Source organism: Mugil cephalus, chromosome 9 (assembly GCF_022458985.1).
Source record: "Mugil cephalus isolate CIBA_MC_2020 chromosome 9, CIBA_Mcephalus_1.1, whole genome shotgun sequence".
Classification (NCBI taxonomy): Eukaryota; Metazoa; Chordata; class Actinopteri; order Mugiliformes; family Mugilidae; genus Mugil; species Mugil cephalus.
This window is the reverse complement of record NC_061778.1, coordinates 10,494,730-10,514,391: the sequence shown is the minus strand read 5'-3', so window position 1 is coordinate 10,514,391 and position 19,662 is coordinate 10,494,730. Positions and strand designations below refer to the sequence as shown.

Sequence of the window (19,662 nt, the reverse complement as noted above, 5' to 3'; positions counted from 1 at the left end):
AATGCACCATGTCTGATAACATACTGTATATGCTGTGGACAAATAGGAACTTCACCGTCTAAAGGGCATTCGTTTCATACAGTAATATCTTTGAAAGGTCCAGTAAAGGCAGTCCTATCTCACTTTACTCTGATTGGCTAATAAGAGGTCAGTGGGCCCGGCCAACAGCTAAAACGATAACATGTCATATTTAAGTCGGCTTTAACCCAACCCCAGTGGTTCTTGTTCAGAGTATCAGTAGAAAATGTCCACAGTAGTAGGAGGGCTGGTTTTCATAGGTTTCCTGATGGCATGTGGAACGGCACAGGAGGAAGCTCCTCTCTGTCAGATACTGGAGAATCCAGAGTTTTCTCTGCTGTCTAAAGAGGGAGACGTGATGATTGGCGGAGCCTTTTCTATCCACAGCACTATTATACAGCCTCCACTTTTCTTTACAGAGAAACCAGGTCGTCTCAGCTGTTCCAGGTAATATTGAGCTAAATACAAAATGCTGACTTGTGACTTCCTGTGACAGTGAACACAGTCTTTGTATTTTGTCCCTCTTGTCTCAGTGTCAACCTCAGGGAGTTTCGATTTGCCCAGACCATGATATTTGCTATTAATGAAATCAACAAAAGCAATTTTCTCCTTCCCAACGTGTCTATTGGATATCGTATTTATGACAACTGTGGCTCAACGTTAACCTCAATACGTTCAGTAATGGCCCTGATGAATGGTGATGAGTGGACTTTGGAAAAGACTTGCTCTGGTCAATCAGCTGTTCATGCTATTATCGGGGAGTCTGAATCCCATTCCACTATTGTTTTTGCACGGACAACTGGACCATTTAAAATACCAGTGGTGAGATGGATGTTAATGAGGATCGAAGTCTAGATTACACGCAAACTCTTCTTAATTTCTCTTTGTCGTTTGTGTATCCTCAGATAAGCCATTCAGCTACTTGTGAGTGTTTGAGCAGCAGGAAGGCCTTTCCTTTTTTCTTTAGAACTATTGCCAGCGACCTCTACCAAAGTCGAGCCCTCGCCCAGCTGGTTAAGCACTTTGGCTGGACCTGGGTCGGAGCAGTTAACAGTGACACAGACTACGGCAACAATGGTATAGCTATCTTCTTAGCTGCTGCACAAGAGGAAGGAGTGTGTGTGGAGTACTCAGAGAGATTTCACAGAGGAGAAACAGAAAAAATTCGGAAAGTGGTCGAAATTATCCGCAGGAGCACAACCAGGATCATTGTTGCTTTCCTTGCCCATGTAGAGATGAACAGCCTTCTAGAGCAGTTAAATTTGTACAACATCACAGGCAAACAGTTCATCGGCGTGGAGGCCTGGACCACTGCCGACAGCCTTGTGACTCCTACCAGCTTTAGCATTCTCGGAGGTTCGTTGGGCTTTGCTGTGCAGAAGGTTGACGTCAGTGGCCTGGGTGATTTTTTAATCAAAGGTTTCTGGGAGACACAGCTTCAGTGCAATCAGACAAATGTGGACAATACGGCAAATGCAGGACTTTGCAAAGACAACCAGGATCTAATGAAGTTAAAAGAGAGCAAAGACGATGTGACAGAGCTGAGATTCTGTAGTAACATATACAAAGCAATCTATGCTGTAGCCTATTCTTTGCACAACATCCTAAACTGCTCCAACAGTCAGGGCTGTGACAAGGGAGTGAAGGTTACACCCTGGCAGGTAAGATAAATTTATTCCTAGAAAGTGTGTTTCTTAGTTTTGTAAATCTGTATTGTGACATTAAATATTGTCATATACTATTGGTTACTGACCTTCAGGTGGTGGAGGCTCTAAAGCAGGTAAACTTTACAATCAAAAGTGGGGACCAGGTGTGGTTTGACAGCACCGGGGCAACTGTGGCCAAGTATGATGTGGTGAACTGGCGGCGTGGACCCAATGGATCTGTTGAGTTTAAACCAGTTGGGTACTACGATGACTCTCTGCCTCCTGGACAGAAGTTTGTTCTTAATACTGAAGATATAATGTGGTCTGGAGAAAGCAAAGAGGCAAATATCTTAATTGACAGTACTCACTCTTGAGTAATTGTTATTAAGTAGGCGACAAATTTAACACGTTTCTTTTTCTTTCAAAGTTTCCAGTGTCAGTGTGCAGTGAAAGCTGTCGTCCAGGAACTCATAAAGTCCTTCAGAAAGGAAGGCCTGTGTGCTGCTATGACTGTATACCGTGTGCAGATGGAGAAATCAGCAACAGCACAGGTACAGAGGGTTTGAATGGCAGCAATTTGCATACATTGTTGACTTGCTACAGCCTGTGTGTCATGTTAAAGACCACTATGGTGCAGCGTCTCATTTACATTGTACAGTTGTAATTGATTGTAATAACAATATTTTTATTACAGATTCTATTGACTGCAAAAAGTGTCCTGAAGAGTATTGGTCCAATCAAAACAGAGATGCATGTGTACTGAAAAATGTTGAGTTCCTCTCCTTCACAGAGGTCATGGGTAAAATACTTGTGTTTTTTACTTTGTTAGGCGTGGTCCTGACATTAATAGTGGCCACTCTATTCTTAATCAATAAGGACACTCCGTTGGTGAAGGCCAATAACTCAGAGCTGAGCTTCCTGCTGCTCTTCTCGTTGACTCTGTGTTTCATGTGCTCTTTGACCTTCATCGGAAAGCCCACAACGTGGTCCTGCATGCTGCGACACACAGCATTCGGCATCACCTTTGTCCTCTGTATCTCGTGTATACTTGGGAAAACAATAGTGGTGTTAATGGCCTTCAGGGCTACACTTCCAGGTAGTAATGTCATGAAGTGGTTTGGACCTGCGCAGCAGAGACTCAGTGTTATGGCTTTCACCCTCATACAGGTCATAATTTGCACAGTATGGCTGACAATCAACCCTCCTTTTGCTTTCAGAAATATGAATCACTACAAGGACAAGATTATTCTCGAGTGTGCTCTGGGGTCAGCTGTAGGTTTCTGGGCTGTGCTAGGATACATTGGACTCCTGGCTGTCTTATGTTTTGTGCTTGCTTTTCTGGCTAGAAAGTTACCGGATAATTTCAATGAAGCTAAATTCATCACCTTCAGCATGTTGATATTCTGTGCAGTCTGGATCACTTTTATCCCAGCGTATGTCAGCTCTCCTGGGAAGTTCACTGTGGCTGTGGAGATATTTGCCATCGTGGCTTCCAGCTATGGGATACTTTTTTGTATATTTGCACCCAAATGCTTCATTATTATTCTTAAACCTGAACTGAACACAAAGAAAAATATGATGGCAAAAAATACAACATGAATTAATCAAGGTGATAATACCTGAAACACTGTGTCTTATTGTTCTTCATTATTCATAAGTTTCATCGCTTTTATTCAGCCTTCAAAGCATCATATTAATTTATACATTAATGTTACGAAGCTTTTTCCTGTCGTGTAAAAATCTCCAAGAACGTTTTGTCATAAAGGTGATTCAACATTTTTGACTGTTTACCTTATATTTTAGAAAAGTTCATGATGTACCAAATAACAACGTAACTGTAACCAACCCGTATTTTGTAATATATTTGAAAGTGATTAAACTAAAAATAAAGTCCAATAAAACGATATACGTTTTTACATATTTTGAATACATTAAAAAATTTGTTCTGTATCTTTAAATAAGGGGGGCGGCACCATTGCAGTCCTTCATTTACATACAGCTTTATGGCACGCGACCCAGACATGTGAAGATTTCTGTTAATGAAGTTTGGCAATAAATGTATAGTTGAACGCCAACCTCAGGCAGATCTGGAAGTAAGGTATGACCATCATGGGAACAGATTCAAATCCCTCTGTTAGAATTTCTGGTGAAATTGGAGGACCCAAATGCAGGACACAGAGAGAAGCACGAGTACAAACAAAATGACTTTAAGGAAAGCTCAAAATATAGGAGGGAAAAGGTGCTGCAGGAAAGAAAGCGTATAGGAAATACAACTACAGACACAGGTGAGGACTATAATCAAATCAAGGCAAGAACTCAAAAAGACAAGGAAATGCACAGTGGGAGAAACAGGGATAACATCACAGATGTAGGCTGGGCAGAGGGGCTATATATACACTCCTGGACAGAGGGGAAGTGAAACTAATGAGGAACCAATCAACGATCAAAGTGGGAAAACAGAGACAACAAGACACGCTGAGGTAGAACAAAGTAAAAACAAGAAACACAAGAAAAACCAAACACAGTCACAAAAAATGGTCAAAATTCAAAACCATGACACCACCCAAGCCTACTATTACAGCGTGACTTGTGACATGCCACAACCATCTGAGGAGGCCAGTCGTTCATCAAAATCAAAGCTTCAGGGAAGCGCTACGAAGGAGGAACTGGAAAACTTGAAATATTATAAAATGCTCAGGTCATTCCAAGGGGATGGTCATCAGCTGGCAGGATTACAAACATGCTTGTTCTCTGACTGCAATACAAAGTTTTCATCTCTTAATAACTTAAAGCTAAACCAGATTGATGTTAAAACAGCGTATATAGGAGTACAACGCATACTTTTAGGCATAAAACCACATCACTCGTGTAACACCCATTTTAGAATGACTATTATTGTGATAACTTTCACAGACATATTTAAATTGACAAAGAAAAGAGTCCTCTGAATGGTCCGCTGGGTGCTCTCCCCACTCACCATAGGACAGACCACCCCACACAGTCCTCAGTGTAGACGTAGCCTATTTTTCATGAAATACCTTTTCTTTTTTTGGATTGTTGCCGTTATATTATTATAAAATACATTTATAATTGCCATGCGCCATCATGATAAATGTAAAAATTACTGATTCATTTGCAGTTAAATACATATTTATTATGGAAACTGTGCAACTGTTAAATTATAAACAATGCACCTTGTTTCAGATCTTATCTATTTTATATAAAAATGAGTCAGATTCTCTAAGGAACATTAAGTACATATAATAACATCATTGGAAGACCGAGCCATATCTCACTTTTCTCTGATTGGCTAGTAAAAGGCCAGTGGGCCATGGCATCAGCTGAGAAAATATATCTTCACATTTAAGTCACCTTCAGCCCAACCTGGGTGGCTCTTGCTCATCAAGGTCCGTAAGAGGAACATGTCACCAGCTGTAACATGGCTGCTCGTCATAGGATTCTTGCTGGCACGTGAGACAATGGAGGAGGGAGCTCCTCTCTGTCAGATACTGGATAATCCAGAGTTTCCTCTGCTGTCTAAAAAAGGAGATGTCATGATCGGCGGAGCCTTTTCTATCCACAGCAAAATTATACAACATCCACTTTTCTTTACAGAGAAACCAACGCGCCTCAGCTGTTCCAGGTAATATTGAGCTAAATACAAAATGCTGACTTGTGACTTTCTGTGACAGTGAACATGGTCTTTGTATTTTGTCCCTCTTGTCTCAGTGTCAACCTCAGGGAGTTTCGATTTGCCCAGACCATGATATTTGCTATTGAGGAAATCAACAAAAGCAATGTTCTTCTTCCCAACGTTTCTATCGGATATCGTATATATGACAACTGTGGCTCAACGTTGTCCTCGATGCGTGCAGCCATGGCTCTGATGAATGGTGATGAGTGGACTTTGGAAAAGACTTGCTCTGGTCAATCAGCTGTTCATGCTATTATTGGGGAGTCTGAATCCTCCTCAACTATTGTGCTGTCACGGACAACTGGACCGTTTAAAATACCTGTAGTAAGATGTCAACATCCATTATACAGTGTGTTATATACAAAGTCCACTGCATCCAAACACTTTTTTTTCTCTCTTTCTTTCTACTGTGTATTCTCAGATAAGCCATTCAGCTACATGTGAGTGTTTGAGCAGCAGGAAGGAGTATCCCTCTTTTTTTCGAACCATTGCCAGCGACCTCTACCAAAGTCGAGCCCTCGCCCAGCTGGTCAAGCACTTTGGCTGGACCTGGGTTGGGGCAGTGAACAGTGACAGTGACTATGGGAACAATGGCATGGCTATCTTCCTAGCTGCAGCCCAAGAGGAAGGAGTGTGCGTGGAGTACACGGAGAAGTTTAATCGGGCAGAACCAGAAAAACTTCACAAAGTGGTGGAAGTGATTCGTAAGAGCACCGCCAGGGTCATTGTTGGCTTCCTGGCCCATGTAGAGATGAACAATCTTCTAGAGCAGTTGAGTCTGTATAACATGACAGGCCGGCAGTTCATCGGTGTGGAGGCCTGGATCACTGCTGACAGCCTTGTGACTCCTACCAGCTTCAGCATTCTGGGAGGTTCGTTGGGTTTTGCTGTGCAAAAGGCCAATATCACTGGTCTGGAAGATTTTTTAACCAAAGGTTTCTGGGAGACGGATTTTCTGTGCAGTGAGGAAAACAGGGGCAATATGGCAGCAAGAGCACCCTGTAAAGACAACCAGGATCTAATTGAGCTAAGGAACTATGATGATGATGTGGCAGAGCTGAGATACTCCAGTAACATATACAAAGCAATTTATGCTGTAGCCTATTCTCTGCACAACATCCTAAACTGCTCCAACGGTCGGGGCTGTGACAAGGCAGTGAATATAAAGCCCTCTCAGGTTAAATAAATGATTGACTTATGATGCATAGGTGTATTCTGACATTAACATGCTGACACACACTATTGCTTTTTAGGTAGTGGAATCTTTAAAGCAGGTGAACCTTTCTATTAAAAATGGGGACCAGGTGTGGTTTGACAGCACCGGAGCAACTGTGGCCAAGTATGAGGTGGTGAACTGGCAGCATGGACCAGATGGGTCGGTTCAGTTTAAACCAGTCGGCTACTATGATGCCTCCCTGCCTCCCGGACAAAGATTTGTTCTTAATACTGAGGATATAATGTGGCCCGGGAGGAGCAAAGAGGCAAGTATCCTAACTGACTGTAAAACCTCGTGTAGTTTGTTGTAAGTTGTTTTTTCTCTCAAAAATATATAATTTTGCTTTTTCTGTGATTCAAAGTTGCCCGTGTCAGTGTGCAGTGAAAGCTGTCGTCCAGGAACTCATAAAGTCCTTCAGAAAGGAAGGCCTGTGTGCTGCTATGACTGTATACCATGTGCAGATGGAGAAATCAGCAACAGCACAGGTACAGAGGGTGTGAACGGTAGCAATATGCATACATTGTTCACTTGCTACAGTCTTTGTGTCATGTTAAAGACTACTATGGTGCAGTCTCTAATTTACATTTTTAGGTTGTGACAAATTATATTATAATAATAATTAATATATCTTTATTACAGATTCTATTGACTGCAAAAAGTGTCCTGAAGAGTATTGGTCCAATCAAAACAGAGATGCATGTGTACTGAAAAATGTTGAGTTCCTCTCCTTCACAGAGGTTATGGGTAAAATACTTGTGTTTTTTACTTTGTTAGGTGTGGTCCTGACATTAATAGTGGCTACTCTATTCTTAATCAATAAGGACACTCCGTTGGTGAAGGCCAACAACTCAGAGCTGAGCTTCCTGCTGCTCTTCTCCTTGACTCTGTGTTTCCTGTGCTCTCTGACTTTCATCGGCCGGCCCTCTGAATGGTCCTGCATGCTGAGACACACAGCATTTGGCATCACCTTTGTCCTCTGTATCTCGTGTATACTTGGGAAAACAATAGTGGTGTTAATGGCCTTCAGGGCTACACTTCCAGGCAGTAATGTGATGAAATGGTTTGGGCCTGCGCAGCAGAGACTCAGTGTTATGCCATTCACCATTTTACAGATTATAATTTGCATACTGTGGCTGACAATCCACCCTCCTTTCCCCTTCAAAAATATGAATCACTACAAGGACAGGATTATTCTCGAGTGTGCTCTGGGGTCAGCTTTAGGCTTCTGGGCTGTGCTAGGATACATTGGACTCCTGGCTCTGTTATGTTTTGTACTTGCCTTTCTGGCTAGAAAGTTACCGGATAATTTCAATGAAGCTAAATTCATCACCTTCAGCATGTTGATATTCTGTGCAGTATGGATCACCTTTATCCCAGCGTACGTCAGCTCTCCTGGGAAGTTCACTGTGGCTGTGGAGATATTTGCCATTCTGGCCTCTAGTTACGGGATCCTTTTTTGTATATTTGCACCCAAATGCTTCATTATTGTTCTTAAACCTGAACTGAACACAAAGAAACATCTGATGGGGAAAACTACAAAGTAACTTAATTATTGCTTTAAATATAATTGTCACTTAGCTTCTTTTTTTTTTTTTAAGATTTTAAAGATGTAACAAATGCTATTGATATGACAGATATAACATATAAATGTAATAATTGTACTCTGATATTATGATGATAATTAAACAGGTGACACTGTATTAACCTTTCATTACGTTTCATTCATTTTACACATATATTTCAAAGATGATCAAATTGGCCTTTTCACTGCAAGTGCACAATAATGGCCTACACTGAGACTGAGTGTCTACCTTAACTTTTAACAAAAACATAAAAGCAAAGCAACTTGAACCTAACTTTCTGATACCACAGCCATGATCTGATCTGTAGGCCATTAAACTGTTCCACTTATGCAAAATGGGATGGGTGGACACACCAAGACAATGCCAAAGGATTACTGGAATGAAAGCCTAACAGCCTTGACCAAACAGTTGTTCATGGAAACACTGGAAAAGTACATACACATGAATGTATCAGCAGATGGTTGTAGCCTGTATTTGTCATTCATACGTCTCCATAAGGGGAATCTGTAAGAGCTAGGATCAGCTTCTGTTTTTCTTATTGTTCTTTTGTTATTTAAAATGAACAGCCAGTCAGAGTGACCTCTCTCACACATGTGCTTCGACTGTGATTTAACATACTCAATCAGGTAAAAGGCCAGAAACACAAGTCCGTCTACTGTCTATAATGTTGAACACACAACAAAAAGAAAACTAAGGTGATAATTATAAGTACACAACAAAAGTAAAACCTTAAAACAAACACCTGTATTTACATGTTGATGTAAAGATGTCAGAACCTGGGAAATAAATGGCACCGGTGTGCACTACGGGAAGAGGGCAAGCTGGCAGAGGCAGTGTGGTTCATTGGGAATTGTTCTGCTTGGTCCTGCCCTTCACAAGGATGCTCCTTGGTACCAATATATTAACATTGCCAAATTATGATTAAAAATAATGACAGTATTTGATGATTCTGCAAATCTCAGAATCCCTGCAAATTATTATTTACATGAACCAGCATGACCATTAATATAAACCTTGTTGTCACACGTTATCGGGTAGTTGCTACATAATTATTTATTTGTTTGTTGATGGAATAGATGAGATTTTAGCTGAACTTCTTCACATTAAATTGGTATCTTCCATGTAGAGCACAGTAGCCTCCAGTACCGCAGGCACTCCTGTACTAGAGGTCAAGGTTGCACAACTTAGTTTGTATTAGAGTGTGTTTCAGTAACAACTAATGAGATTTACAGTCTTAATAACTACTCTTATGTATGTAAAAGTCTGTGTGGCACAGCTTGGTTTGTCATTAACAATTACGCCCACACCCTCAAACCTCCAGCCCTCAGAGGAATCTATCCAGAGCCTAATAAGAGAAAAGATGAATGCTTAAAATACGAATAACCTATTTCAACTAAGCACCCTCCAGCCAAAGTCAAAACAGATTGCTTTATACCGTATGAAAAGGTTTTTTGCCAATTTATTACATCTCTGCTGTGCAAATGCTGCTGCGCAACACTGATAACTTATAACCACTATAAAAGAAATAAACACTATAAAACACTACATGAGAGAGAATACAAATACAGTGGCAAGGTGTAAATGGTACAGTGAGGTGTAGGACAGATTGAATATTGTAGTATAGTGTTATTGTTTTATAATTTAAGCTTTACGTGGTTCTCCTTGTTTGCAGAGTATAGTGAAAACATACATTAGTCAAAGGCACATGCGTGTGTGTGCACAAAACCAGTCTCAGAATGTGCACACCTATTGTACATAGCTGTCAACTGTTTTTCCTTGTAACAAAACAATAACTGAAATTTAAAAATATATATTGTAATATATTGTAATATATATTAAGTATAATATATTAATATATATTAAGTAATAAATCAATGGAAAGCAAATTCTGTTTACTCCTTTTTGTTTTAGATTTCATTGATTTTATTTCCTGCAAAAAATAAAATATCATGCCTTTACACAGATGTAGATGTTTTTGATATACACTTTTCAGCAATGACAAGATAATAGCCTTAAATTATCATTTCATCTCAAGTGTAACAGCAAAGCAGCCTGACATCATCCCTGCACTGTGATTTGATAAAAGGGCCTAAGTCATCATCGTGTGCAGAAAGTATAAATCTCTGCCCATGAAAGGAGGCACATGTTTGGGCTAGGGATAGACCACCTACTACGGAGTTGTGGTTGCGCATGTAAAAGATGCGTGACTGCATTTGTGCCATGTTACTGTTTGCGCTTGTTAAGGGAGCGTTCGGAGTAGAGGAAGACACTGCTCCATGCGAGATGCTGGGGAGCCCAGAGTTTCCTCTGCTGTCTAAGGAAGGGGATATTACTATTGGAGGAGCTTTTTCCATCCACAGCCAAATCTCGAAGCCTTCTCTTTCTATAACAGATCCTCCAGAAACTCTCACGTGCTCCAGGTATTCTTTATTGTTGTCTCTCGGATTTGTGGACTTTTCTAAAGATGTCAAATGTGTGTGATTTGTTGCTCTTTTCAGGATAAATTTCAGAGAATTTCGTTTTGCCCAAACAATGATATTTGCCATTGAGGAGATTAACAATAGCAGCTTTCTGCTGCCTAATGTCTCAATTGGTTATAAGGTGTTTGACAGCTGTGGCTCAACACTACCTTCAACACGCGCAGTGATGGGTCTAATAAATGGACAGGAGAGGACTTTGGGAAAAACCTGCTCAGGTCAATCATCTGTTCATGTTATCATCGGAGCCTCTGAGTCCTCCTCGACCATTGTGATGCTGCAGATTTCAGGGATATTCCAAATACCAGTGGTAAATATTCATGCTTCCTTTTTGACTGATTCTACCAACAGACAAAAGACAAAAATACATAATCATACATATGCTACATTTGGAATTAAGGTTTCCACAGATGCAGCTGATTTAGTGCATCAGTGTTTTGTCCGTTAATATGTGAGTGTCTCTGTCCTCTCGAATGCCTTTTATATATTTTTGTTTCTCTCCTTTTCTTATTATTAGATTAGCCACTTTGCCACCTGTGCCTGTCTGAGCAACAGAAAGCAGTACCCCTCCTTCTTCAGAACCATCCCCAGCGACTATTACCAGAGCAGAGCCCTGGCAAAACTCGTGAAGCACTTCGGATGGACCTGGGTCGGGGCAGTCCGAAGTGACAATGACTACGGCAACAATGGCATGGCGACATTCATCACAGCTGCGAGCCAGGAGGGGGTTTGTGTTGAGTATTCAGAGGCCATTTCGAGGACAGACTCTAGTGAGCAGGTTGCAAGGGTGGTCAGAGTGATCAGTAGTGGCACTGCGAGGGTTTTAGTTGCCTTTCTTGCCCAGAGCGAGATGGACATTCTGCTTGAGGAAGCTCTGAAGCAGAACTTGACTGGGATACAGTGGGTAGGCAGTGAATCCTGGATTACAGCTGGTCATTTGGCTAATAAGAGATTTTCTGGCATACTGACAGGGTCTCTGGGCTTCACCATCAGAAAGACTAAGATCAAAGGCCTGCAAGAGTTTCTTTTTCAGGTTAACCCAAGTCAGGATCCACAGAACAACCTGCTGAGAGAGTTCTGGGAAGCAACCTTTGGCTGCAGTTTCCGATCAGGTCCGTACGGTCAGAGTCCGTGCTCTGGCTCTGAGAAACTACAGGACATTAAGAATCCTTTCACAGATGTGTCAGAGCTTAGAATATCTAACAATGTGTACAAGGCCGTGTATGCCATAGCTCACGCCATGCACACCATGCTAAAATGTGGGCAAAGTCGCGATGCTGCGAATCAGTCGTGCATGTGGAAGAACTATATCGAGCCAAAACAGGTAGGAAATCCTTAAAATTAAACTGTCAAATTATGTTAAATACCCTGCGCTTCCAAATATGCTGTTCTTCTCAACTTGTCTTCATTGGTAGATCGTGAAGCATCTCCAAGATGTGAATTTCACCCTTCAGTCGGGAGAGAGAGTGTATTTTGATGGGAATGGAGACCCTGCAGCGACGTACGAGCTGGTGAACTGGCAGAGAAACCAAGCAGGAGACGCTGTGTTTGTGGCTGTGGGGAGCTACGATGCTTCGCTACCAGATGGAAAGCAGTTTACCATGAACGGAATAAACATAACATGGGTTACTGGATCTCAGGAGGTATCCATCAACTTATATGCGTAATATTTGTATAGGGAATAAACAATAAATACACTTCCATAGTATTAGAAACAGGAAATATCTGAATAATGTAGGAAGTCATATGGAGTTTTAAACATATATATATATATATAAAAGTTTATTCTCATTACATGATTTAATCTATTTTAATCTTGAGCTACTAGGTGTGGACTCAGATATGTAGAAATTATAAAATTAATATTTCTTTCATTTATTAAATAACACGAATCTGAACAATTTACTTCACTTTGATGCTGACTAACCTGCAAGATCAAGATAAAACTAGTTAAATAAAGCAATATAACTTGAATGGAATAAACATAACATGGGTCAAGAGGTATCGATATGCGGAATATTTGTATAAGGAATAAAGGCTGATACAGAAACAAACATATCTCACATTAAATACACTTCAGTATAGTATTAGAAATACTAAATATCTGAATAGTTTAGGAAGTCATATGGAGCTTTACAACATATATATATAAAAGATATAAGGTTTATTTTCATTACCTTATTTAATCACTTTGAGCTACTAGGTGTGGACTCAGATATGTAGAAATGATAAAATTAATATTTCATTCATTTAATAAATAACTTGAATCTGAACAATTTACTTCACTGTGATGCTGTGTATCTCCAAGATCAAGGTAAAATTAGTCAAATAAAGCCATATAACTTGAGCCTGTAGATTACATGAGCCACTCTGTTGACTGTTGAGTTGTTGCTCTTGTTACAGAGGCCAGCGTCGGTCTGCAGTGAGAGCTGTTTGCCCGGTTTTCGGCAGGCCGTGATTAAAGGCAAACCCATCTGCTGTTTCTCCTGTATCCCCTGCACCGCTGGGGAGATCAGCAACTCTAGCAGTAAGTACAAACTTTCTTATTACTTTCTGTCATGCATGATGACATAGTCCCTCCTGTATGTTATTATGTATCCAATCAACACTAATACTGTATGTGATCAGTCTAGAATATGCAGCTTACAGCCTGAACACACTTCATGTTTTTCACTCAGATTCTGCAACGTGTTCACGCTGTCCACTGGAGTATTGGTCAAATGAAAATAACGACCAGTGTGTTCCAAAGGTGATCGAGTTCCTGTCTTATGGAGAAACCATGGGGGCACTGCTCGCTGCTTTCTCATTGTTCGGAGCGATTTTAACGCTGGCAGTGTCGTTTGTCTTCTTTCGTTTTCACCACACACCTCTTGTCAAAGCCTCTAACTTTGAGCTGAGCTTCCTGCTGCTCCTCTCCTTAACTCTGTGTTTCCTGTGTTCTCTCACTTTCATTGGCAAGCCCACCGAGTGGTCCTGCATGCTGCGCCACACAGCTTTTGGCATAACCTTTGCCCTGTGCATGTCATGTATCTTGGCTAAAACTATAGCTGTGGTGGTAGCCTTTAAGGCCAAAAGGCCAGCGAACACGGTTCCTCTGTGCTCTCTTCCGCTACAGAGAACAAGTGTTGTTAGCTGTACTTTACTGCAGGTCTTCATTTGTGTGGGATGGTTAACTGTTGCCCCTCCATTCCCCTACAAAAACACAGCTCACGCCACTGAGAGAATTATTCTGCAGTGTCATTTAGGTTCTCCGATTGGCTTCTGGGCTGTGCTGGGGTATATAGGACTGTTGGCTGTGCTATGCTTCGTCCTCGCGTTTCTCGCAAGAAAACTGCCTGATAATTTTAACGAAGCCAAGTTTATCACCTTCAGCATGCTCATATTCAGTGCAGTGTGGATCACTTTCATCCCAGCGTACGTCAGCTCTCCTGGGAAGCTCGCCGTAGCTGTGGAGATATTTGCCATTCTGGCCTCAAGTTATGGGCTGTTTTTCTGCATATTTGCTCCAAAATGTTACATTTTAATTCTGAAACCAGAGAGAAATACAAAAAAACATATGATGGGGAGAAACTAGTCAAAAGAAAAATCAATTATTATATAGAATGTCTGAGTAGCTATGTTTATTTTTTTTGAAAGACTGATGAGAATATGACATTACAGACCATGAGCAAAAATCTGTCCATCACTGGTGATGCTGGAAAAAGTTGTATATAGCAGTGGGTGAAAACAGAAAACTGTTTATTTTCAGCAATAATTTGATTCAATGACTATGTGTGTTTTTTGTGAAATTGGTAGACACAATATGCTGGTATACTCCCAGATCCCAAGAGATCCTTTGATTGTGACACACACACACACACACACACACACACACACACACACACACACACACACACACACACACACACACACACACACACACACATATATATATATAATCAAATTGATCAAAATAATTCCAACATAGGGTTAGGGTTAATGTTCATGTTTATGTACTGTCCTAATAATGAAAGTAATAGTAATATCTACCTATTTTATGCACAACAAGTAGATATTTTGCATACAGGAGAGGTATATTTAGGGTTGTTATTGGCCTGATTGACATGCTTGGTCTGGAGTGAAAAGCTGTCCCAGAGAGACAGGGTAGGTAATACATCTTCCACACATTGTTTTTTGTTTTTACATCAGTTTTTTGTTGGTTTGTGCATAAGTTAATTGACCATTCAAATCAGGGATTCAAATAACCATATTTTTAGTGCGCAAATATCACTTTTCTTAAACAAATGTTGATGCACTTTAGGTATTAATTAATAAATTTAGCATTAAATCCTATGTACTATATACAATATAGCTTGCCCATTAGTTAACACACACACACACACACACACACACACACACACACACACACACACACACACACGCACACACACACACACACACACACACACACACACACACACACAGACAGCAGTGAACTTGCTAACTTGCTAACCTGTTGCTGAGTAAAAAGCGGTTCAGGCTTCTGCGTGAATTAGCTGTGGAGACAGTGCAGACCCTAGAAGCTCCCCAGAAATGTAACTACACACATTGGCAAGACTTGAAAGACTTTTGAATGCAGTATCTTTTCCTATTATAAAGAGAATATTTCTCATATAGTTTAGTGCATGCTTTTTTTTTTTTAATTATTATTTCATTTATCCATCTATTTAAATTCTGAAATGCAGTTTCAAATATACAATAATAATTCAGAAATCCCCAAAGACGTACTTCTGAAACCATTATACCAAGGAACTGGTTATGGAAAAAACAAACAAAGATGATGTAAATGTAGCAGGCCCTCTGACAGGCCCATCCACCTGTCAGTCACTCAACAGGCAACATCGTTGGTGGAGACAAATACAATATTCGCAAATGTCACACCCAATTCTCTGTGGCTTTGTGATAGAGAACTCCTATAAAATGCTCAGAGTTCAGTGGGGGTTCTTTGGGCCTTTCAGTGGCAAACACCCTGTTGAGCAACTATGCTGATGATAGCAGAGCTGCTGCTTCTTTCCCTCCTTGCTGTAAGAGAAGGGAAACCTGTGTGCCAGCCGTACGGCACAAAAGAACTGTCTCAGTTTTCTAAGGAGGGAGACATCAACATTGGAGGCATTTTCTCCTTCCATCAGAACCCAGTCAGTGTCAGCCCGACTCTCGAAGTCAACGCAGGAACAATCCAGTGTGAAGGGTAAGAAAGAGATGAAAAGATGTACCTGTAAATCTTATCGCAGCATGTGTTGTTTATTCTTTGTACCTGTCTTTTCATTTTGCACTCTGGTCTCCCTCATTCAGACTGGACCCAGGAGAGCTTCAGTATGCATATACTATGATTTTTGCCATAGAAGAGATCAACAACAGCTCAGAGCTGCTGCCTGGAGTGACACTGGGGTATAGGATCTTTGACTCTTGCCCCAGTATCCCTTTGTCCATCAGGGCATCACTAAACCTGATGAACCGGTACGAGAGTGGGGCAGGGAGCTGTAGCAAACTCTCCAGTGTTCATGCTGTCATCGGGGAAACCACATCCACTTCTACGATAGGTATTGCACGTACCATGGGACCCTTCCATATACCTGTGGTGAGTGTCGGTGGTATGCACACATAAGAAGAACACAACTGTGTTATAGGGAAATGTTTTCACTACCTAATGTGATATTCAGATATGCTGTGTATTTTTTATTTTATTTTTTTCAGATCAGTCATTCAGCCACATGTGCATGTCTAAGCAACAGAAGAGATTATCCTTCTTTCTTCAGAACCATACCTAGTGACATTTACCAAAGCAGAGCACTAGCCAAGCTGGTGAAACACTTTGGCTGGACTTGGGTAGGAGCCATAAGGACTAATAGTGATTATGGAAACGGTGGCATGGCCACTTTTCTGGAAGCGGCAGAAAAGGAAGGTGTGTGCGTTGAGTACTCGCTGGCAATTTACCGAACTGATCCCAGGAAGTGGTTCTTAGAGGTGGTCGATATTATAAAGAAATCCACATCTAAGGTAATAGTGGCATTTGCCGATGGAACAGACCTTGACATACTCATCAAGGAGCTTCATGCGCAGAATGTGACGGGCCTGCAGTGGGTAGGAAGTGAGGGCTGGATCACATATCGCTATATTGCCTCCCCAGTAAACTACGCTGTGGTGCAGGGGGCAGTGGGCTTTGCGGCGCTAAATGCTCACATCCCTGGACTGCAGGAGTTCCTCGCTAACAGCAGGCCCTCCACCACACCAGGGGATTGGGGACTTGTGGAGTTGTGGGAGGCCGTGTTCAGCTGCACCCTGACTCCCCGACCAGAGACTGAAGCTCAGAATCCTCCTGTTCCCTGCGATGGGAAGGAGTCTCTGTGGAACATAAAGACACGCTTCACAGATGTTTCAGATGCTAGCCTGCTGAATAATGTCTACAAGGCCACATATGCTGTTGCTCATGCCTTGCACATGCTGTTTAATTGCAAAGATGGACAGGGGCCCTTTGAGAACAGTACTTGTGCTGATAGGGAAAATGTACAACCATGGCAGGTAAACAAGCTGTGCCTCAACTAATATATATCTCCAAATGATTGTGTAGTTATATAACAACATCACGGTTCACTCGCAGGTGCTGCATTATCTGACCCAGGTTAATTTCACCACTAAGATCGGTGAAAATGTGTTCTTTGATGAGCTGGGTGACCCAGTGGCACGTTATGCACTGGTAAACTGGCAGATGGATGAGACGGGTTACATAATCTTTGAGACCATCGGCTACTACGACGCCTCCCAGCCTGAAGGTCAGCAGTTTGAGATGAAAGACAGTGTGACGGCCATCTGGGCAGGAGAGAATCTTGAGGTGAGTTAATACGCACAGCACGACCAAAATCCTGTATTTAACACATTTCTGAAAGAGTCAGGAAGTTGCATGTTTGTGATGTCACTGTTGTAATGCAGGTACCGAGGTCTGTTTGCAGTGAAAGCTGTCTGCCAGGGACTCGGAGGGCTTTTGTTAAGGGGAAGCCCATCTGCTGTTTTGACTGCATTACCTGTGCTGCTGGGGAGTTCAGCAACAGTACAAGTGAGACAGCAGGGTTCATAGCCTTTACCCTTGTTCTCATTGTGTTTCTCTTGGGCAAAATCACTGTCAGCGCTTTACTGGTCTATCTGAAGATGTGCGTCCTGTACAGCCTAAACATATTTATGCTTTCAGATGCAGTGAAATGTGACAAATGCCCTCCCGAGTACAAGTCCAACGAGGAGAGGAATAACTGTGACATGAAAGCTATTGAGTTCCTCACCTTCACCGAATTAATGGGTATACTGTTGGTCACCTTCTCCGTGGTTGGTGCGTGCCTGTCAATGGCAATAGCCCTGATATTTTTCCAATACAGACAGACGCCTATTGTCAGAGCCAACAACTCAGAGCTGAGCTTCCTGCTGCTCTTCTCCTTGACTCTGTGTTTCCTGTGCTCTCTGACTTTCATCGGCCGGCCCTCTGAGTGGTCCTGCATGCTGCGACACACAGCGTTTGGCATCACCTTTGTCCTCTGCATCTCTTGCGTTTTAGGGAAAACAATTGTTGTTTTGATGGCCTTCAGGGCTACACTTCCAGGCAGCAATGTGATGAAGTGGTTTGGGGCTGCACAGCAGAGACTCAGTGTTCTTGGTTTCACCCTGATACAGGTTTTGATCTGCATACTTTGGCTCACGATCAACCCTCCCTTTCCCTATAAAAATATGAAACATTACAACGAGAAGATTATACTAGAGTGTGCTCTGGGGACACCTGTAGGGTTCTGGGCTGTGTTAGGATACATAGGGCTCCTAGCCATGCTGTGTTTTGTGCTTGCATTTTTGGCTCGAACACTGCCTGATAATTTCAATGAAGCCAAATTCATCACCTTCAGCATGTTGATATTCTGTGCAGTCTGGATCACCTTTATCCCAGCGTACGTCAGCTCTCCTGGGAAGTTCACTGTGGCTGTGGAGATATTTGCTATTCTGGCCTCAAGTTATGGGCTGTTATTTTGTATTTTTTTGCCCAAGTGCTACATCATTTTATTAAAACCAGAGAACAACACAAAGAAACATTTGATGAGTAAAGCCCCAAGAAGCCTTTGAGATGCTTGTTGAAGCATTCAGATGTTTGTTGTTATTTAGTTTAGATCCTTAAAAATAAAGGAAATATGACGGTTCTTGTTATACTCTAATCAAAGTAAATAAATCATGAAGTCTTATTCTAAATCCTACCAATGAAAGAAATCAATGTTTATATGTGTGCAAAATGTATTGGGGGAATATTAAAATAAAAATACAGAATTTTACATTAAATTTGAAGCCTTTGTTGTGTTATTTGTCATCGTCATATAAAGAGTGAAAAAGAAAGACAGCAGTTACCTTGTTAGTGAGTACTGTGAATACAAAGTAGTGCAGTTCAGTTTATAATGCATTTAAATCAGACAGAGATAGTTCTGTTAAATCAGGTTCTCAGCACTTCCATGGTACCTATTAGATTTCCTGGAAATTTTTAATGCTTTATTTTATGATGCACGTAATGAGATCAGAGGAGAAGGTGAATTTCATAAAGGAAATACTCAGTCACCCTGTCAGGATAAGTGTTTTAGAACAGAACCCTGTAAAGGGATATAAGACATGAATTCAAATGTACTAAACACATATTTATATTGATATTTGACACACAGGGCAGAAGGAACTTCTCTGTAATGTAGCATCCAGAGATTTTACTATTGATCAGTTATTGAAGAGGTGAAACAAAAAGGTAAACAAGAAAGCTAAAATCAAAAAGACAAAAGAAACCTAAGACAGCCAAACCATAGAATATTGCATGAAATTATTATTATGAAATAATAATGATACAATAACAAAGAGTAAAGACACACTATCAATCTGATAACTTGAGTTTGCTAATGTTCAATTGCACATAATGCAGCATTTGCTCTGTAGCTACAGGCTTGGATGGTGATGTGCGCAATGCAAATAATGAAAGGGGGGCCCA

The 19,662-nt window shown here is 41.2% G+C and overlaps 3 protein-coding genes and 1 pseudogene across 4 annotated transcripts; all 4 read left to right on the top strand.

The window, feature by feature from the left end:
• Positions 1–361: 361 nt before the first annotated feature.
• On the top strand, positions 362–3,263 carry LOC125013600 (extracellular calcium-sensing receptor-like). Its single transcript, XM_047594400.1, has 6 exons — positions 362–465; positions 552–840; positions 924–1,679; positions 1,778–2,005; positions 2,092–2,215; positions 2,359–3,263. Exons 1-6 carry the CDS (start codon positions 377–379, stop codon positions 3,261–3,263), a joined length of 2,391 nt encoding a protein of 796 aa, XP_047450356.1. The 5' UTR covers positions 362–376.
• Positions 3,264–5,075: 1,812 nt separating this feature from the next.
• Positions 5,076–8,146, top strand: LOC125013598 (annotated as a pseudogene).
• A 2,210-nt stretch (positions 8,147–10,356) lies between these two features.
• On the top strand, positions 10,357–14,348 carry LOC125014123 (extracellular calcium-sensing receptor-like). Its single transcript, XM_047595178.1, has 6 exons — positions 10,357–10,577; positions 10,656–10,944; positions 11,152–11,958; positions 12,050–12,277; positions 13,038–13,161; positions 13,313–14,348. Exons 1-6 carry the CDS (start codon positions 10,357–10,359, stop codon positions 14,206–14,208), a joined length of 2,565 nt encoding a protein of 854 aa, XP_047451134.1. The 3' UTR covers positions 14,209–14,348.
• A 1,153-nt stretch (positions 14,349–15,501) lies between these two features.
• Positions 15,502–18,953, top strand: LOC125014122 (extracellular calcium-sensing receptor-like). Of its 2 annotated transcripts, XM_047595177.1 has the most exons (6): positions 15,502–15,861; positions 15,966–16,251; positions 16,368–17,192; positions 17,272–17,502; positions 17,601–17,724; positions 17,857–18,953. In XM_047595177.1, the coding sequence occupies exons 1-6, from the start codon at positions 15,656–15,658 to the stop codon at positions 18,765–18,767; spliced, it is 2,583 nt and encodes an 860-aa protein (XP_047451133.1). In that variant the 5' UTR covers positions 15,502–15,655; the 3' UTR covers positions 18,768–18,953. The 2 variants fall into 2 exon arrangements, with proteins under 2 accessions (XP_047451133.1, XP_047451132.1); XM_047595176.1 differs by having other exon boundaries at positions 17,601–18,953.
• Positions 18,954–19,662: the final 709 nt, after the last annotated feature.